Raw genomic sequence first — 22,453 nt, 5'->3', positions numbered from 1 at the left:
AACTTCGGTTTCTATTTCTATGGAGGCCGATTTTCAGCCCACCGTGCGTCACGTGTAATTTAATATTTTCGTAATGCATGCATTAATTTCATGAAAGCAAATCAATTTCGTGCCCTGCGCGATTTTTTGGTAAAATTAGTGGCATGCAACCAATTTCTTAGTGTTAATGCAACGTGAAAACGTAGTCTCGCGAAAGTGTCTACTCTACGCTGTGCGGACTTGTAGCTTCGATGCTGATGGGGCCATGACCACTGCGATACTGTGAATTTCACGACACTAATTATTTCACGAAATTACTTTCGCATATATCGAAGCTACTTTCGTGAAACTGATTTCAACATGCATGACAGTAATTTCGGAATGTAAATCCAGTAGTTATTCTAGTTCGTTGAAATCCAGACATCGAACGAACAGACACATCCGGCATTTAGCCACGATTGAAAATTGTGTAAAAATATATTTAACGGCCATGAGGCATTAAGTCCGCCATTCGTCCTTTTTATGTGCAATAAAGTTTAAAATAAATAAATTAATTAATCAATTTAAATATTAAATTATAACCGTAGTACCATTATAAGTAAAACTCAGTTAAACCGACTTGGTATATATGAATTATGACATGAGTAATAAATAAAATAAAATAATTAGTGACATAAGTAATAAATAAATAAAATAAAATAAACTTATGACCCCCTTCCCTGTTTTTCACAATCCATAACTCCCTCGGGGACATATATTATAGGCCTTTGTCCTTTAGTACAGCGTCATATTTGCAATATCTTTGAATGTAATCAAATATACCTAAATAAAGGAATAATAAAACAAGTCATATTGTTTATATTTTATTTGGATTACTTGTAGTGTTACATGTATTCGCATTATTTAACGCGTTCACGATGGTAACATCGTTATATTTTTTTATAATAAAAAAACTATTTTAGACTTCTTGTTACAATAAAATAAACATTTGTTTAATTTACATCAGTTTTAATCGTTAAAGCTTTGAAATTTTTAAACGATTTTTAGATACACCTACCTATCTATTTAAATATAGCGGATATGAAATTCGAAGGTTCGTAGCCACTACTTGAACTGATTATAAGTTAGCGTTTTAGTAGGGTATGGTTGGGAATATGCTACAGTAGTGTAAGGTCATCTGGGGACATGTGGCAACTGTCTGTCGAACCTGGAGTTGGTTGCAATACCTAATAACTTCTGCTCTTACGTTTTGGTAAATGAGGTTTACTTAATTTAACATGACTACGCCACATAAAAAGGGGATAGCTTTTTGCTCCAAGTCGCGGATTCAAAAACTGGCTCAAAAATAGGTAAAGATGTACCTATATAAACTTATGGTTTCCTTTATTAGGATATGGCCCAAATCATAATTAATTAAAACTAATACACAAGAAATCCTTTTTTTTTAAGGGAATCTAACAATAGAAATATTTTATAAACATATGTAAATAATAAGTAATTTTGGAGGAGATAGTATGTTTTATATAGTTACATTAGGTAGCTATATTCTGAACAAGCGGTCAAATCAATATACTGTTAAAATTCTGGTCAGCACACTAGTAAACTAAAATCAATAGAATATAGAAAACAAATCAACACTCTAATATAAATTGCACTTAACTCGTAAAAAAATAACTTTCACCGACGATCTTCATTTTGTAACTAAATACATACAGGGTATAAGTATGTATGTATGCTGCAAATTGCAGAGATTTCTTTACGGAGAGGTGATAAAGTATATTCTATTATGATTTTTACAATAGGTATGTCTAAAAACAGATCTTGAAAAAAATATGTACCTACTTATTTAAGTAAAGTACTTATTTATGCTAATGTTAAATATGCAGGTCTATGTATATATGTAATATCTATTGTTTAGAATATTAGTTTGTATGTTACTTACATTTTGAATTGTTATTTTATAAAATTAATCGAAATCTGCTTAATGTTATATGCATTATAAATTATAATGATATACCGAAGTGTCAATTCACTTATATTTTGATGGTTTTTCTTATATGTTCAATAGTAATGAAAACAACGATAATAGAAAACAGACATAAATAAGACTTTCCAGTAGATTTTATACATCATATAATATAATACCTAATCTGACGGTGATGTCTTTTAAGCAAAAGACGATTGATCTCTAAGTGTCCTATTTGCTTTACAGTGTACCGCTAACTACCCTCTATAATTCTTTACTAGAAGCATACCTAATTTACAGGATTGTCATAATATTCATCAAATCATTAGTTTGTATATAATACTTAGGATACTTCCAAAAACTTATAATTGTTTTGTCGAATTTAAAATTTTCGCTGCCTTGCAGCATGGATTAAGGTGAAAGATAAGAAATATAATAACTCAACAATGAACAGGAAAGCCAACTTAGTTAGCACTAATATCACAAAATAAAATACTACAAAAGAAAAGAAAGAAACACTCCACCGCACTGTTAAGTATATTTTAGTAAGTAAGATTAACCAAAAGTAAAATATGTGTAGTGGAATAAATTTAGTGAAAAAAATAATAAGAAAATAACGAGAAGAATTGAAAAGTCCAAATAAGTGTTTAGCTTGGCGCTGCGTTGTACCTACTGCGCGTCAGCCGCGTCTGCTTCGCGTTTAATACCTCTTGGTGATTATTAATTAAACTACTGCAACTAAATATATCAAAAATTATATACAAGAACGTGACCTATCAAACTCTATGATAAACTTAACATAAGCTATATTAAACTTGTGCGCTAATTATTAAAATACAAAAACTCAATTTGTAACTAACATCTTTATAGTATACAATATTAATCAATTTAAAGTTCTGGTTCTTAACTAATAATCGCTCGTACTTTAATCATCTTTCCACAACAAGAACTTAAAATTAGAATGGAGATTAGTCGTAACATTATTATTTTACCTTTTACATTAGATTTTCCTTATTAATGGAAGAACTGGTGATTGTCGCCCGGGCGGCGCGGCGGCGCAGCGACGCGATGCGGCACGGTGCGGCGCGCGCGCCTCGGTCCTATCTACCTTACTAATCGTTAAAAGGGAATACTCATAAGAATTGGAAACATTCCTAATATACAACATTTATCATTTGTGCTATGGCACTATCATCAATTTACTCGTGTACCTACCTAACTACTTAGGTCGGTATTAATGGATACATCTAAAAATATATAACTCTTGCAAAGATGCTTAATTACAGTTATTATATCAACAGTAGACTCACTAATATAGTTAAACATTTACATAATAAAAATCTTCTACATAATAAGTCTTTATTAGATAAAAATTTAGAGTATGAATAGTAATTAATAAACAATCATAATCTATTCCGACAAAAGTGATATCTTCCGCTATAACTCTAGGCATCAAGGCACTTACAGTCCAAAGATAATCCATCTTTCGTTTTATCTGTTAGTTTCAAATTAGAATCCAATATAACATACCTACACTGTAAATTTATACTGAATTAGGCAATCGCTACACATGCTTTGCATCTATATCAGATTATAACTCTATTTAAATGTCACAGGTATATATACATATAATATTATATATAACTACGTCTACTTACTGAAATGTTCGGGTATACATTGAAGACAGTCATGAGCAATAGTGGTATGTAACAAAATGTTGCTTCCACGGGCCACGTGTTGCTCCATGGCCAGCCTTCATAGTACTCTCGAGATAATATTCTGATTTCAGACTCAAGTAGATCGCGATCGGTTAAATTGCTATTGTGAAAACAGTTTAAAATGTAAATTACAGTCTTTGGTTATGTCTTACGGTATCATACCTAGTACTTATATATTTCAGAGCTACGACACTGACCAAACATGGAATGTTCGCATCAGTGTGTGGTTACAGAACTGCATGCATGGAAGGCACGAATCAGACTTGTACAGCACCCATTAATGCTATTTACTTACACATTAACTTTTACAATAACTCGCTTTTGCTATTATTGCGAAACTGGCCTCAAAAAATTATTGTCTACTAATAATTTGCACAACCGTAATTTTTAACAAGTATAATCTTTATGTAACGAACATTAGATATTAAATGCATAACAGTATGATTGGAAAACAAAGTTTAGTCAAGTAATGCACTTAGTAAAAGTGTACATTAAAACTTTTCTCAAAAAATAGAATAAATATCTACTTCTATTGAACTCTAAATTTCTTATACATATAAACAAAACAAATTAGGAAACTATGTGAAAATTGGTTTTCGAGGCATAATGAAAATTGATGTGGAATTGATAGATACGTAATGTTAATACTTAGCCGAGATAAAAAGATGGATTAAATGCGCTCAGTATTCGCACGGCGCGGCGGGCGCTCGCTTGGTGTGCGTGCGGGGGGAGGGAGTAGCCTGCGCGTCAGACCTGCGCGGGGTCGGGAGACGAGTGCGGCGCGCCGCCCAGTGCCTCCAGCTTGATGCCCGGCGGCAGCTGCGCCTCCATCCCCGGCAACATGAAGTACGCATTCGGCGGATACACGCAGTCTTTTGGCACGTAACAATCGTGGGTGGTCTTCATATGGTTTTTCATCTTGTCCGGTCTAGAGAATTCTTTGCAACAGACGGGACACGGAAACACTTTTCTCTGCTGCCCTTCGTGGTAAAGGAAAGCGTGCCTCTGGAATGAATACTTATTTTTGAAAGTTTTTTGTATGTTCTCCTTGGCACATTCGGTGCATTGGTACACTCCTTCGTTAACGGAGGCGTATCTAAAAAGATTGAGCCCTCTGACGGACATCTCGGTGAGTTGCTCGGCGGGGTCGTTGGAGGCGGAATTGGCGCGGCGGCGGATGCGGCGGCGCACGGCGGGCCGCGCCTGGTTGTTGTTGAGTGGCTCGGCGTACGCGCCGTCGCCCGACGTCGACGCCGTCTGCGTGGCCGGGTTCACGCGGATCTTTCCGTGCCCCTCGTTCGTCGGAGAATGGACATACCTTACATCTTTATGTTCTGAATCTGGAGATGCCCGCCCTGAAAATATATTATTGTCAATATTAATAGAAAGAAAAATTGCTGTAACTGATTCTTTCTTTAGAACAAAAAGTGCGTGCCTTGCGATTACTAAATGTGCGCTAAGATAATGAGAAAAAAAACAAATGGCGAAAATATATAAACCTTTATTTGTTCAAATTGATTGTCGAAATTAATTAGGTACCATAAGTTTTTAATAAAAGAAGACCATGAATATAAGCGGATATACTTCATGAACAAGTTTTATGCTTATATAGTTACTGTTTTAGCACCTTTCAAGTAAACGTGACATAATTAATAGACTATACTTATAGTTCAGTATCAGGTCGAAAATTTGTTCATGCAATAACCGAAAAAAATACAACTACTTACAACCAATTGAAAAATAAATTTGGAAATAAAATAAACAGTGGGTCACAACGTGTCAAGTATAACAGAACTAACAGTACTACTTTATGACAAAAATATCAGTCCAACAAATGATGATGGCTAACAATACATTTTTATATCCAAAACAAAATTAAAAACACTAAATACATATTTTAAAATTGTAATAAACTTACGAAAAAGTCAAACTGCCTAATCTATTTAAGTTAATCGTAATCTAAAATAATAAATTAATAATGATATAACAAAAAAGAACAGAATTCTCTATGATATAATAGGACTCAAGTGTTTGCATTTGGAACTATTTCGGCAAGTACAGTTGTACGTCGTATAAAAATAACACTTCGGTAAACTTAGTTCTTAAGATCACATAAGGTGGGCTCAAAGATGTAAAAATAATATAAATTGTACCATTGGTGTTAGCTTACAGACTCTAGAAAATAGCTGCCCTGTTTATATGATAATGAAATTAAAATTCAATTATAATCGTCGATAAAAAATGAGCAGGAATAATTAGCCTCATGGAAAAGATGCAATATTTTATACAGGATCAACAAAAAACAAACAAAGCAATAATTTGTACTGAAACAAAATACTTTGTCACATAGTGTCAGTTTGAGCAACATAGAAAGCGAACAGAATGAAGTGATCTAGCACTAGCACTAGGGTCCGCCACACCGCTACGAACAGAGAGTAGTATCAACGTGATCACATACCTGAACAGTCCTCTCTTCGTAACTTTCCTGACTAATAAAGCTTTCTAAGTATTGAAATTCACTCAAATGTTTTAACAACACTATTTACTTCTAATTATAATATAAATAACTTAACTTTTAATCTATGTTTTACTAATAACCCGTGTTGTTACTTTGCTACTACATAATATTAAATAGTAATCATTATTGTTTGCTAACAACAATAACGATTTAGGACATGTAGAAGTCCGTGTCGGTGTTGAAGTAGACATCACGATTCACGCCGTGGGGCAGGCTAATTGCGAAATAACCGATGACGAGACGATCGGACCGTTTTCAAAATAACACTAACAGCTCAAATGGTAGGTGCCTACTAAGGTTTCACAACTAGCCTGCTGAAACAGTGTCACGCTGTAGGCGTACGCGCGACAATCTAGAACTCCTACAGCCGGTACCAAGGACCCGCCACCGCGTACGCGCGACACTCTAGAACTCCTACAGCCGGTACCAAGGACCCACCACCGCGTACGCGCGACACTCTAGAACTCCTACAGCCGGTACCAAGGACCCGCCACCGCGTACGCGCGACACTCTAGAACTCCTACAGCCGGTACCAAGGACCCGCCACCGCGTACGCGCGACACTAGACTACAGCCGGTAGGTACCAAGGACCCGCCACCGCGTACGCGCGACACTAGACTACAGCCGATAGGTACCAAGGACCCGCCACCGCGTACGCGCGACACTAGACTACAGCCGGTAGGTACCAAGGACCCGCCACGTCCCATGAAACGTCTTTTACTAAACATAAACTTTATCAATTATAATAGACGTGCACACAAGTCATTAATAATGCGTGAATGTAGTACTTCAATTCGTTCCTTATATGACAAGAACTCTAAAGAAAAATCACAATATTTCGATATTACCAACATTGAAAATTTTAAAATAAAAAGGTTGAATTAAATTAACAACAACAAATGAAACAAAAAAAGTAATAACATTAATTGAAAAGATTCATACATTTTGCTGTAACTTTATTACTTTCATTAAAGATTCTAAAAATAGTAATTAACACCTTATATATTTATTCCTTCTTTAACAAATAATGCTATGTCGTGTAACTTTCATTCTAAAATGTCTCTAAACATTACTCTTTGCATTGGCTATTGTCTAAGTGCAAATAATAAAAAAAATGTTAAAATTTTTTTTGGCTAAAAACTACGATTATCATTATATGTATGTAGTTGTGTGAAGTAAATTTATATCACGAACAGTTAATATTTAAGTTTTCTGTAGGTAAGTACGTACGCCATATCTCAACTGTGTCCCATAAAAATTGAGAAACATATTTATCGGTTAAGCACTTGTCAATCATAAAATAAAAAATATACTGCCAAAACGATATCGCTTTCACGTACCTAGTCGAAAAATTTGATAAGTCAGATTATTAAAAACATTGTTTAGTAGGTTTCATTGTAATATGTAAGTAATATACTTTTATAAGCTACAGATCCGACGGATCCAAAACTCCTATTATTTACGCAATTTTTTTGAAAAATAAAAGAATAATTACTAATTCATTCACCAATGAATAATATCTGTTATTACATGATTTATGAGTATGACGTTCTAACACATCAATTTGGACGGATTTTGATCAAGTTCGTTATTAAATATTTTCATCCAATTACATCATTATAGAACTTATTTATGTAATTTTAATGATACCCAATAGGTACCTCTCGATGCCGTCACTGGTATTGATGTCTTAATTAATATTTAAATAGTTTGATGTAGGTAGTTAGGGATTAAAATGTGTAACGTCCACTTTTACGGGAAAAAACAAGCACGCGCGTAAAATGGACGACTGAATCCATTACGATGCATTAAGTTCTACGAATACAGGGGGCCTGCCCCGTAGCGAACGAAACGCCTCTCTCTCTATCGCACTAATATGGAAGAATTATAGAGACATTAGCGTTTCGTTCGCTATGGCGCGAACGATTGTCGTCTTGGCTAGGTCCCCTGAACACACGGAGAAATAAATTACAACCCTACTTTGTAGCGACCGATTCACATCAACACTAGGGTAGTGGCACCAAAAGATGACCGACCGATTAAATCTTGACGTACTTTACACGCTTAGTATCTAGTAGGTTTTTTTTTTATTAAAACTGTAACTCTTCACCGAGGCTAACATTTCAGTTCTAAGACAGTAAATCCACGTATGCGGTCGTGAGCAGTTTCTGCGTACATGCTTCGCACCAAAAAAACCGTTTGTTAAGATAGGCGGTTCAAAACATAAGGCTTTAATTGCATATAAAATAGAATAATATACATGTTGCTTCGTATAGATTAGGTATAGACTATTTTTTGTAATGAATTTGTTACTCACTATTTACTTTTTTTATTAATATTAATATTATATTAGTTGTCAAGCGGACCCCAGGCTCTCATGAGCCATGACAAAATGCCGGGGTTATGCGCGGAAGAAAAAAAAATATTTATTTTTTCTCATATATATGAGAAATTTCCCGCTCTAGTTATGGTTCCAATATAGTGCGTATAAACCAACAATTGAACGGTGTTCAACTTTTAGGCAAAACATACATTTTTAAATGACGTTATTAATATTCCGGAAAAAAGGTAGATAACACTTTTATGTCTTAAAGTAATCACCGGCCGATAGTTGATTTTTTAAACAACAGATGAAGGTAACTTTTTATATCTAACACGGTTATTTTAAGGTTTGTTTTGTTGGTTCATTTACTTCTACATATGCCCAAAACATGAACGAAGAAAATTACTAGTTCAACTTTTAGCTCTTATTCATACAAAATGAACACCAAATCATGTCTAAAACTTGAACCAACTGTTTTATTGGTTCATTATTGGTTCATTGTTTTCGGATGTAATCTATAAGATGGCGTTTTTAATTAATTTAATTTTTAGTGATATTGCTTTATTTAGGCAATTGCCATTAGTTTGTAAGAAAAACTGTAAGATCATTTCATATTATTTATTTGTTATATTCTTGTATTGGAGGATATCATTTACATTGGTTCAACTATATGACCTAATTGTTTATAATTTGGGCAGATTGTTCATCTTCTGGGCAAATTGGCCTACTCTGGCATTTATTTATTTTTATAAAAATACCGAATAAGAGAGTTCGGAGTTGTTTAATCCCAACTCGATTATATGTATTTCCAGTAACTTGTTTATTATATAGTCATATAAAAAAATAAAGTTACTGGAAATACATTTTAACATAATTATAAAAAAAAAATCTAAAGATGGGGTAGTCGCTTAGTTGTTCAACTATTGGTGCCACTACCCTACTGTATATTTTGAACAGAGAGCTTTTTCTAGTTTGAATATATATTCCAATAAATATGTTTCTCAATACGTACTCTATAGAATGCCGTCTACTCTAAGCTTATTGTGTTTTAATGTAACGTCATTGTTAGTTTCCGATAAGTGAATCCTATTGTAAGTGTTTAATTTCAATAAACATATGAATCATGTAAGTGGTTATCATTTTAATTGTATGTATAATTCTAAGTAATTATTGCTTTAGGGAGGTGATAATCAACATTACTGTATCGAATATGTGTCATCTAGGTAGGTAGGTACTGCGATTTAGTCTTACCTAAGTTTTCTAGTAGGTTACCTACTTGTTCTGAGTAACTAAATACAAGTGTAGTTATTTAAATATTCACACACATTATTATGACTGAATCGAGCTGTTCTTGCGAACGAGTCTCGTTAGATAAAATTGAAATCCCATTTCTAGCACAGTGTGAATGCAACCTGACCACAACTGAAATAAGATAGATATATTCATTAAATTAACAACGTTAACGAAAATTACATACAATAATTTTATACGTAAATAATATACGGAAATTTCTTTTGAATGTTACATCAGATGTAACATTTCTTAAGCATAATTAGCACCAATTGATGATATTATAATATGTAATAAGTAACATCCAATCGACGTCGTAAATATTAATCTATTAATTAATAATTAAAAAAATCTTAACGAATTAGGACAAGAACGATAAATAAGATAATATAAATTTCGAATAAGGTTTGTTAGCTTAGGCACTGGTTGACTACATAAGTATGAGATTTTAATGTTCATTGATTGCCTCACCTCACCCTACATACCTATAAATTTCCCCATTAAGTACCTTTCAAAGTTTGCCCCGTTTAAATTGTATAAAAGCTTATGAAAGGTAAGTTAAATTCGTTTTTAAGAATTTTTACAGTCTTAATATTGATTTCACCAAGACTTGTCGCCTCGATTTTTATAATTTAGGTATTTTAGCTCATTTGAAAATCTTTTAACATTTTCGATATTCAAATTAAGTCGGAAACATGAGATGATATATTTCTTAAGGTTAGATAAGTACATACAATGTTATTTGTTCTACATGGGCCTAAATGGTCTCTAAATTCCTATGGAAGCTTCTTAAAGTATATTGTAAACTCTGAATAATTAAAATAAATAATTTTACATAACATTCTTTGAAATTTCTTAATAGTCTAATATAGTCAATAAATATTTAACTTATTATTTAATGTACAAGTAAAGGCACACTAATAGGCAAGCGTTTCCTGGACCTACTTTATGTTACTAGAAACTCGGTTTTTAGGGTAAACGTAATTGATATTATATTTTACTTTCAACTGCCAACGCTGTGTGACACGGCAGCCTTACAACAGAGGGTCTACCGCGAACGTTCTGGGTCTTGCCTCCCTGTTACACTTACGTACGAATTTACAAGTGCGACAGAGAGGCAACACGTCGAACGTGGTAGGCCGACAGCTAACGACACGCGACACCCTCACATGCAGTGGCTGATCAACAGGGTGCATGTCGGCCTTTCATTACTATGCATCACAAACACAAACACTTCCGTTGACATAAGTGACAATGTTACATGGCAAGCAAAAAATACATTCGATTAAAAATAAATAAAACCTTTACATAATGGTCATTCAGAAAGGTAAGTAAAGTAAATAAGTAGATTTGGAAGCATACGTAATAGGTTTTCGGTTTAATAAAATGTATAGTTTAATACGTTTGAACTCCTAAAGAATAGAAAAGCCGGCTAGCACTGAGAACCGTATTTCTTTTCTATCCGAAATTAAAATCAAGAACGAATCAGAGTGTTAAATTTTCGTTTGGAACAGAATAATTATTAATAAAATAAATATCATTATAATTCGCTTGGCGTGCAGATTAAATAAAGCAGTAGTAAGAGTTAAACACACAAAAAGTTCACACAAAATTAATAACAATAAACAAGTACGTACCTATACTTAGTTAAAATATATTAAGAATGAAATTATGAAAATTAACAAGTGGTTAAAAATATGGCCAAAGCGATTGTAAAAAATGCAATTTGTCACTGATGTCAACCATTGCGGAATAAATTAGGAAGGTATATTTAAAAATATATGAAGTCGCTCGCTATGCAGTCAACATGTAATTTGTGTCATAAGAAATACCCGACATGCACCACACTATACACCATTATGCTTAAACATACAAACGTAGTTTTTCATTGAAGCTTTTTTTAAATGAAAATGAAGAAACCATGCTCGAATTTAAATGCAGTTAAAGCAGTTATAAATAATTTCGCGAGTTTCAATTGAATTATGGTGAATATTTAATCGTCGTGGGATGTTTGATTAGGAATGACAGCGTCGGGCGCGTCTCGAACTACGTTTGTACGGGGGCATCGATACCATGGTATAGTACTCTACTTCGTTAAATATCCAGTCTTGTGTCACACACAAATGTCATCAGCATATGGTATAAGTAAGGCTGATCTTGGCTTAATATAGTTACACATCTCTTGAACAATAATATATATACCATCGTCGGAAGCGACATATTGTCAACTTACTGACTGATTCGAGATAAAGTGTCGCTATCGATATATGGAAGACTACATTTTGCCTCTAGATTTAATTAAATATTTTAAGTATTGTTACTTATCAAATATTTAAGGCATTTGATTTCTACTAAAATAGAATTTACAAATCATCTCATGATTCCTGTCATTTATTAACTTCCTTCAAAGCACCTTGCTTAGATCACTTTTACAACTTCAGTTGTAATGACAATATTTACAGGTTAACATTATAAACATCTGGTATTTTATATTTAATTCTGTACGGCTGCGAATCGGTGTAATTAGTGATCTAGATAATTCTCATATATGTATTTCTTTTCGTCATAATATTGTCTTTGAAAGTTAAAACATTTAACGATACACAAATTATTACTTGTTCTTCTAGAGGTAGGTGCTAGTTACCTACGCAGGCACCTAGTTGGTCCTTAACTGAAATATTACTGAAACTTAATGAGAGTTCGTACCGCGCCGACACCGGCGCTGCGCGAGCCGTCGGCGCACGCGCAATGGCGTCGCGGGCGCAGCTACAGTTGGGGCCATTACTTAGCTTTGCTTAAATTAATATTCAGGAACTGAATCTTTAACTACGTGACGTCTACCACCTAAATTTCGCTGTTATTGAGATTTTAAAAATCTATTCAAGATTTTCTCATTCACATCATACATAGGTAATAATTTCTCTAATATGTATCTGTAAAGAATAACATTTACATTTACAACCAAAGCTTTCAACATTGAATAAACTATTATAAAATAATCTTAACAAGTCCTAGACAAAAAATCATAGCCTGTGTTGAGTTTTACTTCGAAGAAGTCAAATCGTTATTTACATCTAAAATCACTAATAAGGCAAGTCAAATGAAAATGCAATTTATATTTGAAACCACTAGTTCTCTGCGCTCTAGAGTTTGTACAGAATAGCGAGCGGACACCGGCGCCGGCGCCGCGCCGCGGCACGCCGCGACGCGGCGTAGGTGGGTCCGCTCGGTAGCCTCTTCTGGACGAGCCGCTTCATCGCATAATAAATACTAACTACTACTACTACTACCGCGCCATTCTATTCGCGTCTTTAATAAACGAACAATATAAACAACTAAGAAACCTACACTAATTCAGTTCAATGAGAATTGCAAATAATGTTAGCACATCATTATGCGGTTATCTAGGAGACTACCATTTGATAAACGATCACCTTGAGTAATTATTTTGTACCCTGAAATTTTGTAAGTAATAAAATTAAGTAACAAGTACATAAGTGCGAAATAACAAGTAAAATAAGTAGAAACATTCATAAATCTCTTAGAAGATAGTTCTCTGAGAAATAAATTTGAACATAATAATAAATATAACAACTCTTTCATCGACCTACATCAACAAACTTACTGTTAAATAGATTTATGTAAGTATATATTTGAAACTAGAGCTCAAAACCTACTCAATGCAACTTTAATCATAATAATATCCGCTTGTATCCTCGCGAACAGGCACTCCACCCTCTGCTCGTGCTCAACTCAGATCTTTGTTTACCAACAAATAATAACGGAGAAATAAAGAGTTTGATAAATAATATTGCCACGTCTTTTAGGACTCCTGTTTAGCCATTTGCTCGTTAGCGTTTGATTGATTTTTATGAATTATTTTTAGATGCGCAATCATATTATCTTTTCTAGTAAACTCTTTGAAGCAAATAGGGCATGGAAAAACTTTGACGTCCTTCTTGTGCGAAGTGACGTAATGCCGACAGAAGTTACTGATGTGAGTATAAACTCGAGAACAAATTTTGCATCTGAAAACATTTTCTCCCTCTTTGATGCAGTAATCCCTAACGGATTCGTTAGTGTCCTCATGATAGTTGGCCAAGTTGGCCATATTATTTTTCCTTATAGGAGAAGGGAATATACGATGTTCCCAGTTAGTTTGCGCGAGGTCGGCCACCTCGTTGTTGGTGAGGCTCAGAGTGCTCTGCTCGAGCTCGGCGGCGAACAGTTGCGTGGCAAGAGCCGGCATGAGCACGGTTTCGGGTGCGAACTTGTCGAAATTGTTAAGAGCGGGGTTCAGGTTGGAAAGACCGGAGAGCTGATTGAACAAGTTTCGGGCTCTAATTTTTGACATTTGGGGTAGTAGTTTTTTACTATTCTTTGGCTTTAAATTTCTGCCCAGTCGGTTCTTGTCATCTGCGTCTTTAATGGGATCATCCCGTGAGTTAGAGTTGTCGCGGCTCCTGTCGGGGTTGTACTTGTACTCGATAGGTTCGTTATAGCCGTCGGTGGCGTCGGCCGCGGGCTCCTGCTTTATGGATCCATTTTCGATAGAGAGGGTCGGTCCGTTTGTTGAATTATTATTCTGGTGTAATTCTCCTTTTGACGCTTTTTCGGGATCTGAAATGTTATAATTTCAGCTCTAAATCCGAAGGATTTTTTTTCTTATGGTATTACAACATAAATTCATGATATTGATTGGAAATATTTTGGCGCAGCACATTGTTTTGAATCTAAAGATTGAATTGATGTCCTTAAAATATTTCCAATTGCTTTTAATGAAGGAAAGCTATTGGGAATAAGCCTTGTTTGTTTTCCCTTTTAATTATCGTCATGTTTATGTAAATGATATGTAATAAAAAGAAATTTTAGGAGAAGAAGTTATATTACCCAAACCATTACCACACCGAGTTGCCCCTGGCCATTCCTCTAATAGCTCTCCCCAAAAGCAGAAAAGCAAGCAATAGTTACTGTTGTTGGATAGAAGAAAAAGCATTTTTGTTACTTGAATACGTCAAAAATAATTTAATAGATATCACTTACCCCTTTCGGATAAACTTTAAATAGGTATGTAAATAAGTAATCAAAATACACTTCACTTTTTTCACTTAAACATTTCCCTACATCAAAGCTTATATCCCATTAGCTTTTCCCTTTTTTCATTAATAATTTAACTGTTATTAAACAGTGTTAGGTCAATGGAAAGGAAGATTATGTATTTACAAAAGAAATGCAAGTATATATAAAATAACCGCTTAACGTTTTCAGAATTAATCGAGGTACCTCTTCATATGATTCGGGATGGTGAACATAATAATATGAATTACAGATGTAGAGTTATTTCAATAAACCATTTTGAGCTATACAACAGGTGTAGAACGCCACCTAGGAAATAAACATTATTGAAATAGGCAGACATCGTTACTGACACACGTACCTGCAGACTCCGTGTCCTTCCCTGCCATCTGTGCGTCCGTGGAGTGCGCGTCGTCGCCCTCGTCGATAAGCAGCGCCTCCCCGGCCTCCTCGCCCCCCGAGGTTGCGCCGTCCTCAGCACTAAAACCGTCCATGGACATTTTCACTTCAAGCATTTCTGGCGATCCTCTAATTAACTGATCACCAGGCCTGTTGGAAGCAGCGTGGGAGGCTGACTCGGGTATGAACTCTCCCGGTGGACTCGCAGCGGTGGTCAGGGCATCACTCGAACTGCCGCTTAATTTTCTCGGCCTGCCTCTTTTTCTTTTAGGCTGCATTAGAGCATTTCCGAGCAAAGGCATTAATAAATTTGGGGGTGCTCCACCAGTTGGCATGCCTGAAGCTGGTCTCTTTTGTTGCATGTAGGGGTGTATTCGGTGAAGTTGGGGAGGAGGGGTGTGGGCGGAAGCAGAAGTTTGTTGCTGTTGTTGAATTAAAGAATTTGTAAGAGCTGGAATATCACATTTTTCTTCGTTTACTTCAGTGAGTCCTTTTATTCTCAGGCTTTCAGCTACTTTTAAGAATGCCGTCAATCGCTCTTGGTCGACGCTCACTTCCCCTCGGTACATGAAATCTAATAAACTCTTCATGTCTGAATAAGGAACGTCTTTTAAAATGACGATCGGATGTTTTTCCTGATGGTTGACGAAGAGAGCCTGAAAGTACGGACTGCAGGCTGACAGTACCATTTTGTGGGCTTTTAGTAGCTGGCCATCTACTGCTAGAGTAACGTCCGTAAAGGTCTCAGCGTGAAGTAGTTGATCAAATACAGACAGCATATTCGATTGGTGGTTATTCCACCTCAAGCAGAACCTTTGTGAAGCCATTTTGCCTGTATAATCACTTCTTAGTTAGGAATATAATTCACCCTCTAGAATTTCTCATCTAATATTTCAACAATCTATAATGTATACATAAGTATTTTTTCTCTTGTTCCAAGAACAATTCTATAAAATAACAACAATAGTCATTTTTACATTTTAAGATCCATTTTTATTTTCTGTTCCGCAGATTTTGTGACGAGCGCAGGGGGACCTGTAAAAAAGAGAAAAGTAGTGTTAACCATATGTGGAAATATCTTAGTGATTCATTATAATAGTACAATTGTACAGTAACCTGCAATAATATGTTACACAATGAAGGCCGCAAAAATATCTAACACGATCTTAGATATTTGTAGAGCCATAAGAGCGTGTTACATATTTTTGCGGCCTTCAAAGAGTAACTAACACATTATGGCAAATAACTGTACATAATTTCTAACCGACAAAAAAAGTTGTTTCTTTTTAAAGTCTGTTTATTTTAAGGGTGCATTCCTGAGCTTACATTAAGTAACTTTCCCAAAGAAACCGGTTTATTCTAATTAACTCCATTTTGGAGATAATCGATGTATTATCAGATACACTTGCCTTAGGGTCTGTTTACATATTGATTAGCGTTTAGTATGAGTTTATACATTTGCTACTAAACGCAAGCACTATCTCGGACGATCGAAATACGAAATGTCATAGTTTTCAATTGTTTGGTGGAATTAAATAATAATGTCCGTCTTACAACAACGCTATTAATTACTTTTTACGAAAAAAGTAAAATGCCGTACCGTAATAAATACTTAGCCGTACCCCGAAGTTAACGGAGTTTAAAAAAACACCGTTCAGTAAGGTCAGATGGGATAGGATCTATGGGGGAAGGTGGACACTTGTAGGGAAAATAAACAAGTTAGATATTAAAAACTAAATTAAATGATAATTAATACTAAAAATAAAGCTAATTCATATAAAATTAACTTAAAAATATTTACGTAGAAGGATTTTTCTCATACGGTTTCTCTTGCCCCGAGAAAAACAAAGTAGGTAGGTATGTTTCCCTTACCCCACCTGAACTTATATTAATGTTGAATGATATATAGTTTTATATTACCTACCTACTTACTTTTATTTCATCACCTAAACGGTAAAGGTGGCCACCATTTTGGCGTATAGGTGTAGAAGCGAAAATAAGTAAAAAAAAAACTATGTGTCTAAGAACAAAAGTTGGGGAATCAATAGAACTACAACATTAATATACTGAATTAATATAATGTATAATACAGAAATGAATTGGTTTATTAGAAAACACAATCTAGTGAGGGTACCACTGGACGATTGGTGCAGCTTTAAAATAAGGATTGACACATTTAGGAGCATTTAGGGGCAATATTAGAAGTTTTTACTTCTGCGGCATTCGATCTAATCTACATATAGGTGCAGTTACTAATATGTAAAATCAAAGCAGGTAGCGAACTAAATTACTGAACTATTGAAATAATAATAATAATGGTTTACTAATTATTAGAAAAATACCGGAAAGGCTAATCAATTAATTTGCGGATCAGACACAATCAGTATAAATGACATTATTTTATAGTAATTTACATAAGTAATTGAATGACAGTGTAGTGAAAGGAATTAAATTAAATCGGTACCTAATATGAAAATTGGAATGGAACGAAGGAATGACAATATCATTAAATCGTATCATCATAATACTGCACAATATGAATAAGCAAGTAACTATCATTTAGGTATGGTTTCGTCCGCTTTAGGAGGAAAATAACTTAATATGTACAGGGAATAACCTTCTACGCACTCTGCCAACCCCTTGCTGAGAATTCAGATGGAAATTTATGTAGACATAGAGGTAGGTAGGTACGGTACCTACTAGAAATATAATAACAAAGAAACAATTTCACACTAGTTATTTATGTAAGGAAGGATGTCTAAGTATTCGTATATTGACTATTAGCCTTTGGAAGCCAAACAGCCTTGAGGCGTGGTGAGTTGTCGTGTTAAACTAGCGCCATGAAAGCGTAGGATAAAGTTGTAACGTTTATGGCGTAGGGACGTAATTACACTGTCAAAATGATCGTCATGCTTTTGTGTTAGATTAAAAGAAAAGGGGAAGGCCGCTTCTCCATATATACAAACGTATTTCCCAGTTTCCTCTGTGGATATTGGCATTATGGAAAACATTTTTTCATAATTTGATGTAGGTACATAATAACCATAGCTATGGCCCTACGTTTAACTTATTTCGATTATTGTTTAAGTATTGGAAAAAATAGGAGCGAAAAACAGATTTCATACAATTTTTTTAATGCTTCTAACTCTTATAATAATTAAAAATTCGAAAAAGAAATCAAACGTTGGGACATAGCTGTGGTTAATATACTATATATAGGTACCTACATAGATACAAAAAATTGTGTATAAATATTTTCAATACCTAATGTTAATATCCAGAGAGGAAAATAAGGACTACGTTTGTATGAAAAGTCTAACACTAAAGGCTTAATATTTTGCTGGCTTTTGTACCAATAATCTTTGAATAGGTACCTATCTCAAATATCACTCAAAAGTGTAGGTACCTAAACGTAGACTTGTTTACAAGTAATACCTAGAAACATTGTCTAGCGTTGTACAAGATCTAGACTTGTTAGTTTTATTGGATTTATGAGAAGTTTTATTCTTGTACATTATAAGCGCCATCCTGGACTATTTTTTAAACCATCATTTCAATTCAGTAATTTTATTTTCTACTAGCTAGCTATAGACAAACCTATTGAATTTCAAATGTAGCATTTACTAGTGTTGCACCTGTGGCTACTGAGACATAGGTAACACTGAAATTATGTACACACAAGATTTCTTGTAGGTACCTATTATTTACCTACCTATATTAAATTAATAACCATAAGTACCAACGTTTAAATTGTTGTAACTGGAAATAGACGACTTCATTTTATTTATCGGCCCCTTTTTAATGTAAACCTAGTATTCGTAGGTACCTACTTACTTCAAAAAAACAAAGGTTCATTTTTAATTAGGTAATTTTTTTTTTTTTTTTTTAATAATATATTAGGGGGACATCTTACACAGATCAAACCTAGCCCCAAACTAAGCAAAGCTTGTACTATGGGTACTAGGCGACGATATACATACTTGTATAGATAAATACATACTTATATACATAGAAAACAACCATGACTCAGGAACAAATATTAGTGTTCATCACACAAATAAATGCCCTTACTGGGATTCGAACCCAGGACCATCGGCTTAGCAGACAGGGTCACTATCCACTAGACCAGACCGGTCGTCAGATTTGTCTTATTTATTTAGATTTACCTCTTTAGACTCTATTTAGGTACATAAATCGTATTATTCTTTGAAAATAGATATTCAGACAGGCAAACAATATTATGTTTTGATTCGGTAATAGGTAAGTAGGCAAATACCTACCTATAACATAATTTCTACATAAGGTTTGGAAAACGTGGAAAAACTTTCTTTTGTGGATTATAATTGTACCCTAAACACATTTAGACTGGAAATAATTTAGAGTTAATGAATTGAGGGCGCCTCTAGTGGCAAGAACAGCGTAGCGAGTAGGTATCGCTCTGGTCTGGTAGCGCACGGCGCGTCGCTCGCCTCGCCGTTGCTGTCGCCGTGTCGCCCAGCGGCCAGTGAGAAAACAATCGCGCCCCTGGCTGCGGAGTGCGGCTCACTCCCACAGAAATCGTTCACGTCACTATGCTAACACAACCAACCATCAAACATAATAACATAACTATATATAATAAAATTATAAACGCCAAACAATACAAATCGCGAAACTAATCCAATCAGAATCTGATTGGAATCCAAAACATAATATATGAATTGCAAAAAACACGATTACTTGCTCCACATACACAGGTGCTTGCTGACCACAAACGTTATCGCGGTATAAACGGGCGCTCGAATTATTACTACGCACCCAGCCGAGCGCGTTACATTACGTCATCACAATGGCATTATTACCTATGATATTCACATCGATTCAAACGGTACGACTAGATAATAGCCGTTATTCATAAAATATCACTGCACTAATATGAGAAGACATACCAAACGTATCCACACCACAATCAACTCGACCCTTTTATGGGAATGAGGATCAGCCCTTCCGCCATAGTCCGAGTCCGCGTTTGCGTCGCACCCCGCTCACCCGACGACTGACGGCCACAACCCCGCGCCGCGCCGAGCACCGACACCGACTCGCGCTCGCTCCGCGACTCGAATATCTCACAAAAAATACGCCGTCATCATTGAAATGGCGGCAGAGGATATATTCGGCGCGGGGTGCACGGTATAATATTGATTTATATAAATTTATTGATTTCCTCTCAGTCCGGGAAAATAACTCTCGGTCTTACTTGTTCACAGTACCTGTATATATTGCATCAATTATCTATTACATAAGTAGCTGCCTCCAGGAGACGCCGCTCGTGCATTATGTTTTTCTTAAGTTACCTATACATTTTTATCATTACAATTACCTGAACATGTTAGTGATGTCGTTAGAGGGATGAATTTTCCGAGGAAAAACATCAATCCATTCGTATCGTCGCCATGTCAGCACTGCTCTCCTCTATCTCTGTTGCTCTCAAGCGGGGTTGAACTCCCTCCTTGTGGCGATCGCCGCCGAAGATACCCGATGGCCACTTTTCGCAACCGAGCACACCCGAGTTATCGGAAAACAAATCAATTTTTTTTTAACTAAAATGTCATCACTTATTTTTACAAATTTTCAAAAGGGTTGTTTTGGTAAGCTTCTACGAAAGTACTTTATTGATACGATATCAACATAAACACTAAACTTGTTATATAATGTTTGAGAATATTGAGGAATATATATTTTTCTTGAAAAAAAAAACAATTTTCCGCGCGCGTTTACAGAACACGAAAGTATTTTTGATAAAAATGGCCTGCCGCCTCGGCGGGAGGAGTGGCAATGGGCAATGAGGTCGGTACCCTCTCTCTGGCACCCGCGCGCGCCCCTCCCTGCCGCTTCACTCCGGCACAGGGTTAGAAAGTTTCAAAAGTAGAATCGTGGAAAACACGCAACATAGCACGATGTCCTGGGACGTCTACGGCTCCGGCCCCGAGCGCCGAGACGCCTGCGCCCGCGCCGGCGCTGGGTGCGCGCCGCGCCGGGACGCAACAGATAACTAACTCGCGTATACTGCGTCCTTATTTGCAATTCTAATTCACCGGCGGCTTTTGCGAATATAATTAATCATTAAGTATCAATAAATATTTAAGTATGGATTTTATTTTCTTAAATTAAGTAGGTAAGTAGTTTTATTAAAAATGGTAACAAATTTTCCCAATGTCAATGTGGCTGATTAGAAAGAGTAAACTGACAGATAGGCATGCCTAAATAGTTTTGCGTCAGATTACTCTTCCTAAAGCTACAAGTTGGAACCCGACCGCAGACAGCAGCAGCAGACGACGTGGCGCTGCGACACTATTGGTCCTGAATCCTGATTTGGCATGGCATACACGCATCCGATTCCTCGGCTTGAAAAATTATGGAACTATCTATCTAAATATCATTTTTTTTGAGATACAGGATTAGGAGGGCATTTTGCTTATTTATTAATTTAAACCTTATTGCATAAAACACAAAAATGATGTACAAATGGCGGACTAAATGCCTAAAGGCATTCTCTACCATTCAACCATCGGGCCAAACAGAGACAATATGTAAAAATGGTGCAAGGAGAAAAGTAAAAAGGTATTTATTAGAACTATCGTAAACAACTGAAAGACTTGATAAACTACATAATTATAGAATACATAAATAAAAATACCTACTAGAATATATATATATATATATATATATATATATATATATATATATCGAGTGGAACAGAACGAAGGACTTTTACGGAAACGGGGAATTGTTTAGGCTACGTACTTTATTTTTCACTTATTAATCACGTTAATATTTCTAACCGTTTTAAAGATACAGTTTGTTGAACATTGGTGCAAAAATCTGTATGTTTCAACCCTAGCAAGTAGATCCTATTGTATGACATGACATGTGTCAATTTAAAATGTAAATAACTTTGTAGGGTTGTCACTGATATAAAAATATTTCATTTTAGTGATTTTGTTTTACTCTTTACTTCAGCTTTACGATTATAATAACTCGATTGTAGATCACTTAGATAACACTATCCTTTCAGCTCAGTCTCTAGAAATGTTCCACCCTGTATAATGAATATACCTACTACTACATATTTCATACATAATAATATTATAATGATGGACGCTACTCGAACTCTTGTTTCAGCAGATACTTGGGTCAAAAACAAA

The 22,453-nt window shown here is 35.3% G+C and overlaps 1 protein-coding gene across 3 annotated transcripts; it reads right to left on the bottom strand.

Moving 5' to 3' along the window:
* Nucleotides 1-829: 829 nt before the first annotated feature.
* On the bottom strand, nt 830-20,774 carry LOC134804795 (protein tramtrack, alpha isoform-like). Of its 3 annotated transcripts, none has more exons than XM_063778038.1 (3): nt 20,198-20,356; nt 15,232-16,304; nt 830-5,018 (listed from the first exon to the last, which is right to left on the bottom strand). In XM_063778038.1, the coding sequence occupies exons 2-3, from the start codon at nt 16,094-16,096 to the stop codon at nt 4,411-4,413; spliced, it is 1,473 nt and encodes a 490-aa protein (XP_063634108.1). In that variant the 5' UTR covers nt 16,097-16,304; nt 20,198-20,356; the 3' UTR covers nt 830-4,410. The 3 variants fall into 3 exon arrangements, with proteins under 3 accessions (XP_063634108.1, XP_063634107.1, XP_063634106.1); XM_063778037.1 differs by lacking the exons at nt 830-5,018; nt 20,198-20,356 and adding exons at nt 5,149-14,414; nt 20,629-20,774; XM_063778036.1 differs by lacking the exon at nt 830-5,018 and adding an exon at nt 5,149-14,414.
* Nucleotides 20,775-22,453: the final 1,679 nt, after the last annotated feature.

This window comes from Cydia splendana, chromosome Z (genome assembly GCF_910591565.1).
Source record: "Cydia splendana chromosome Z, ilCydSple1.2, whole genome shotgun sequence".
Lineage (NCBI taxonomy): Eukaryota > Metazoa > Arthropoda > Insecta > Lepidoptera > Tortricidae > Cydia > Cydia splendana.
This window is presented reverse-complemented; position numbering and strand designations above follow the sequence as displayed.

Bases quoted from the DNA above. Each gene is read 5' to 3' on its own strand.
- LOC134804795 (XM_063778037.1), bottom strand. From the start codon at position 16,096: ATGGCTTCACAAAGGTTCTGCTTGAGGTGGAATAACCACCAATCGAAT. The intron at 14,415-15,231 runs GTACGTGTGTCA...ATAACATTTCAG, and splicing joins GAAGGACACGGAGTCTGCAG to ATCCCGAAAAAGCGTCAAAA.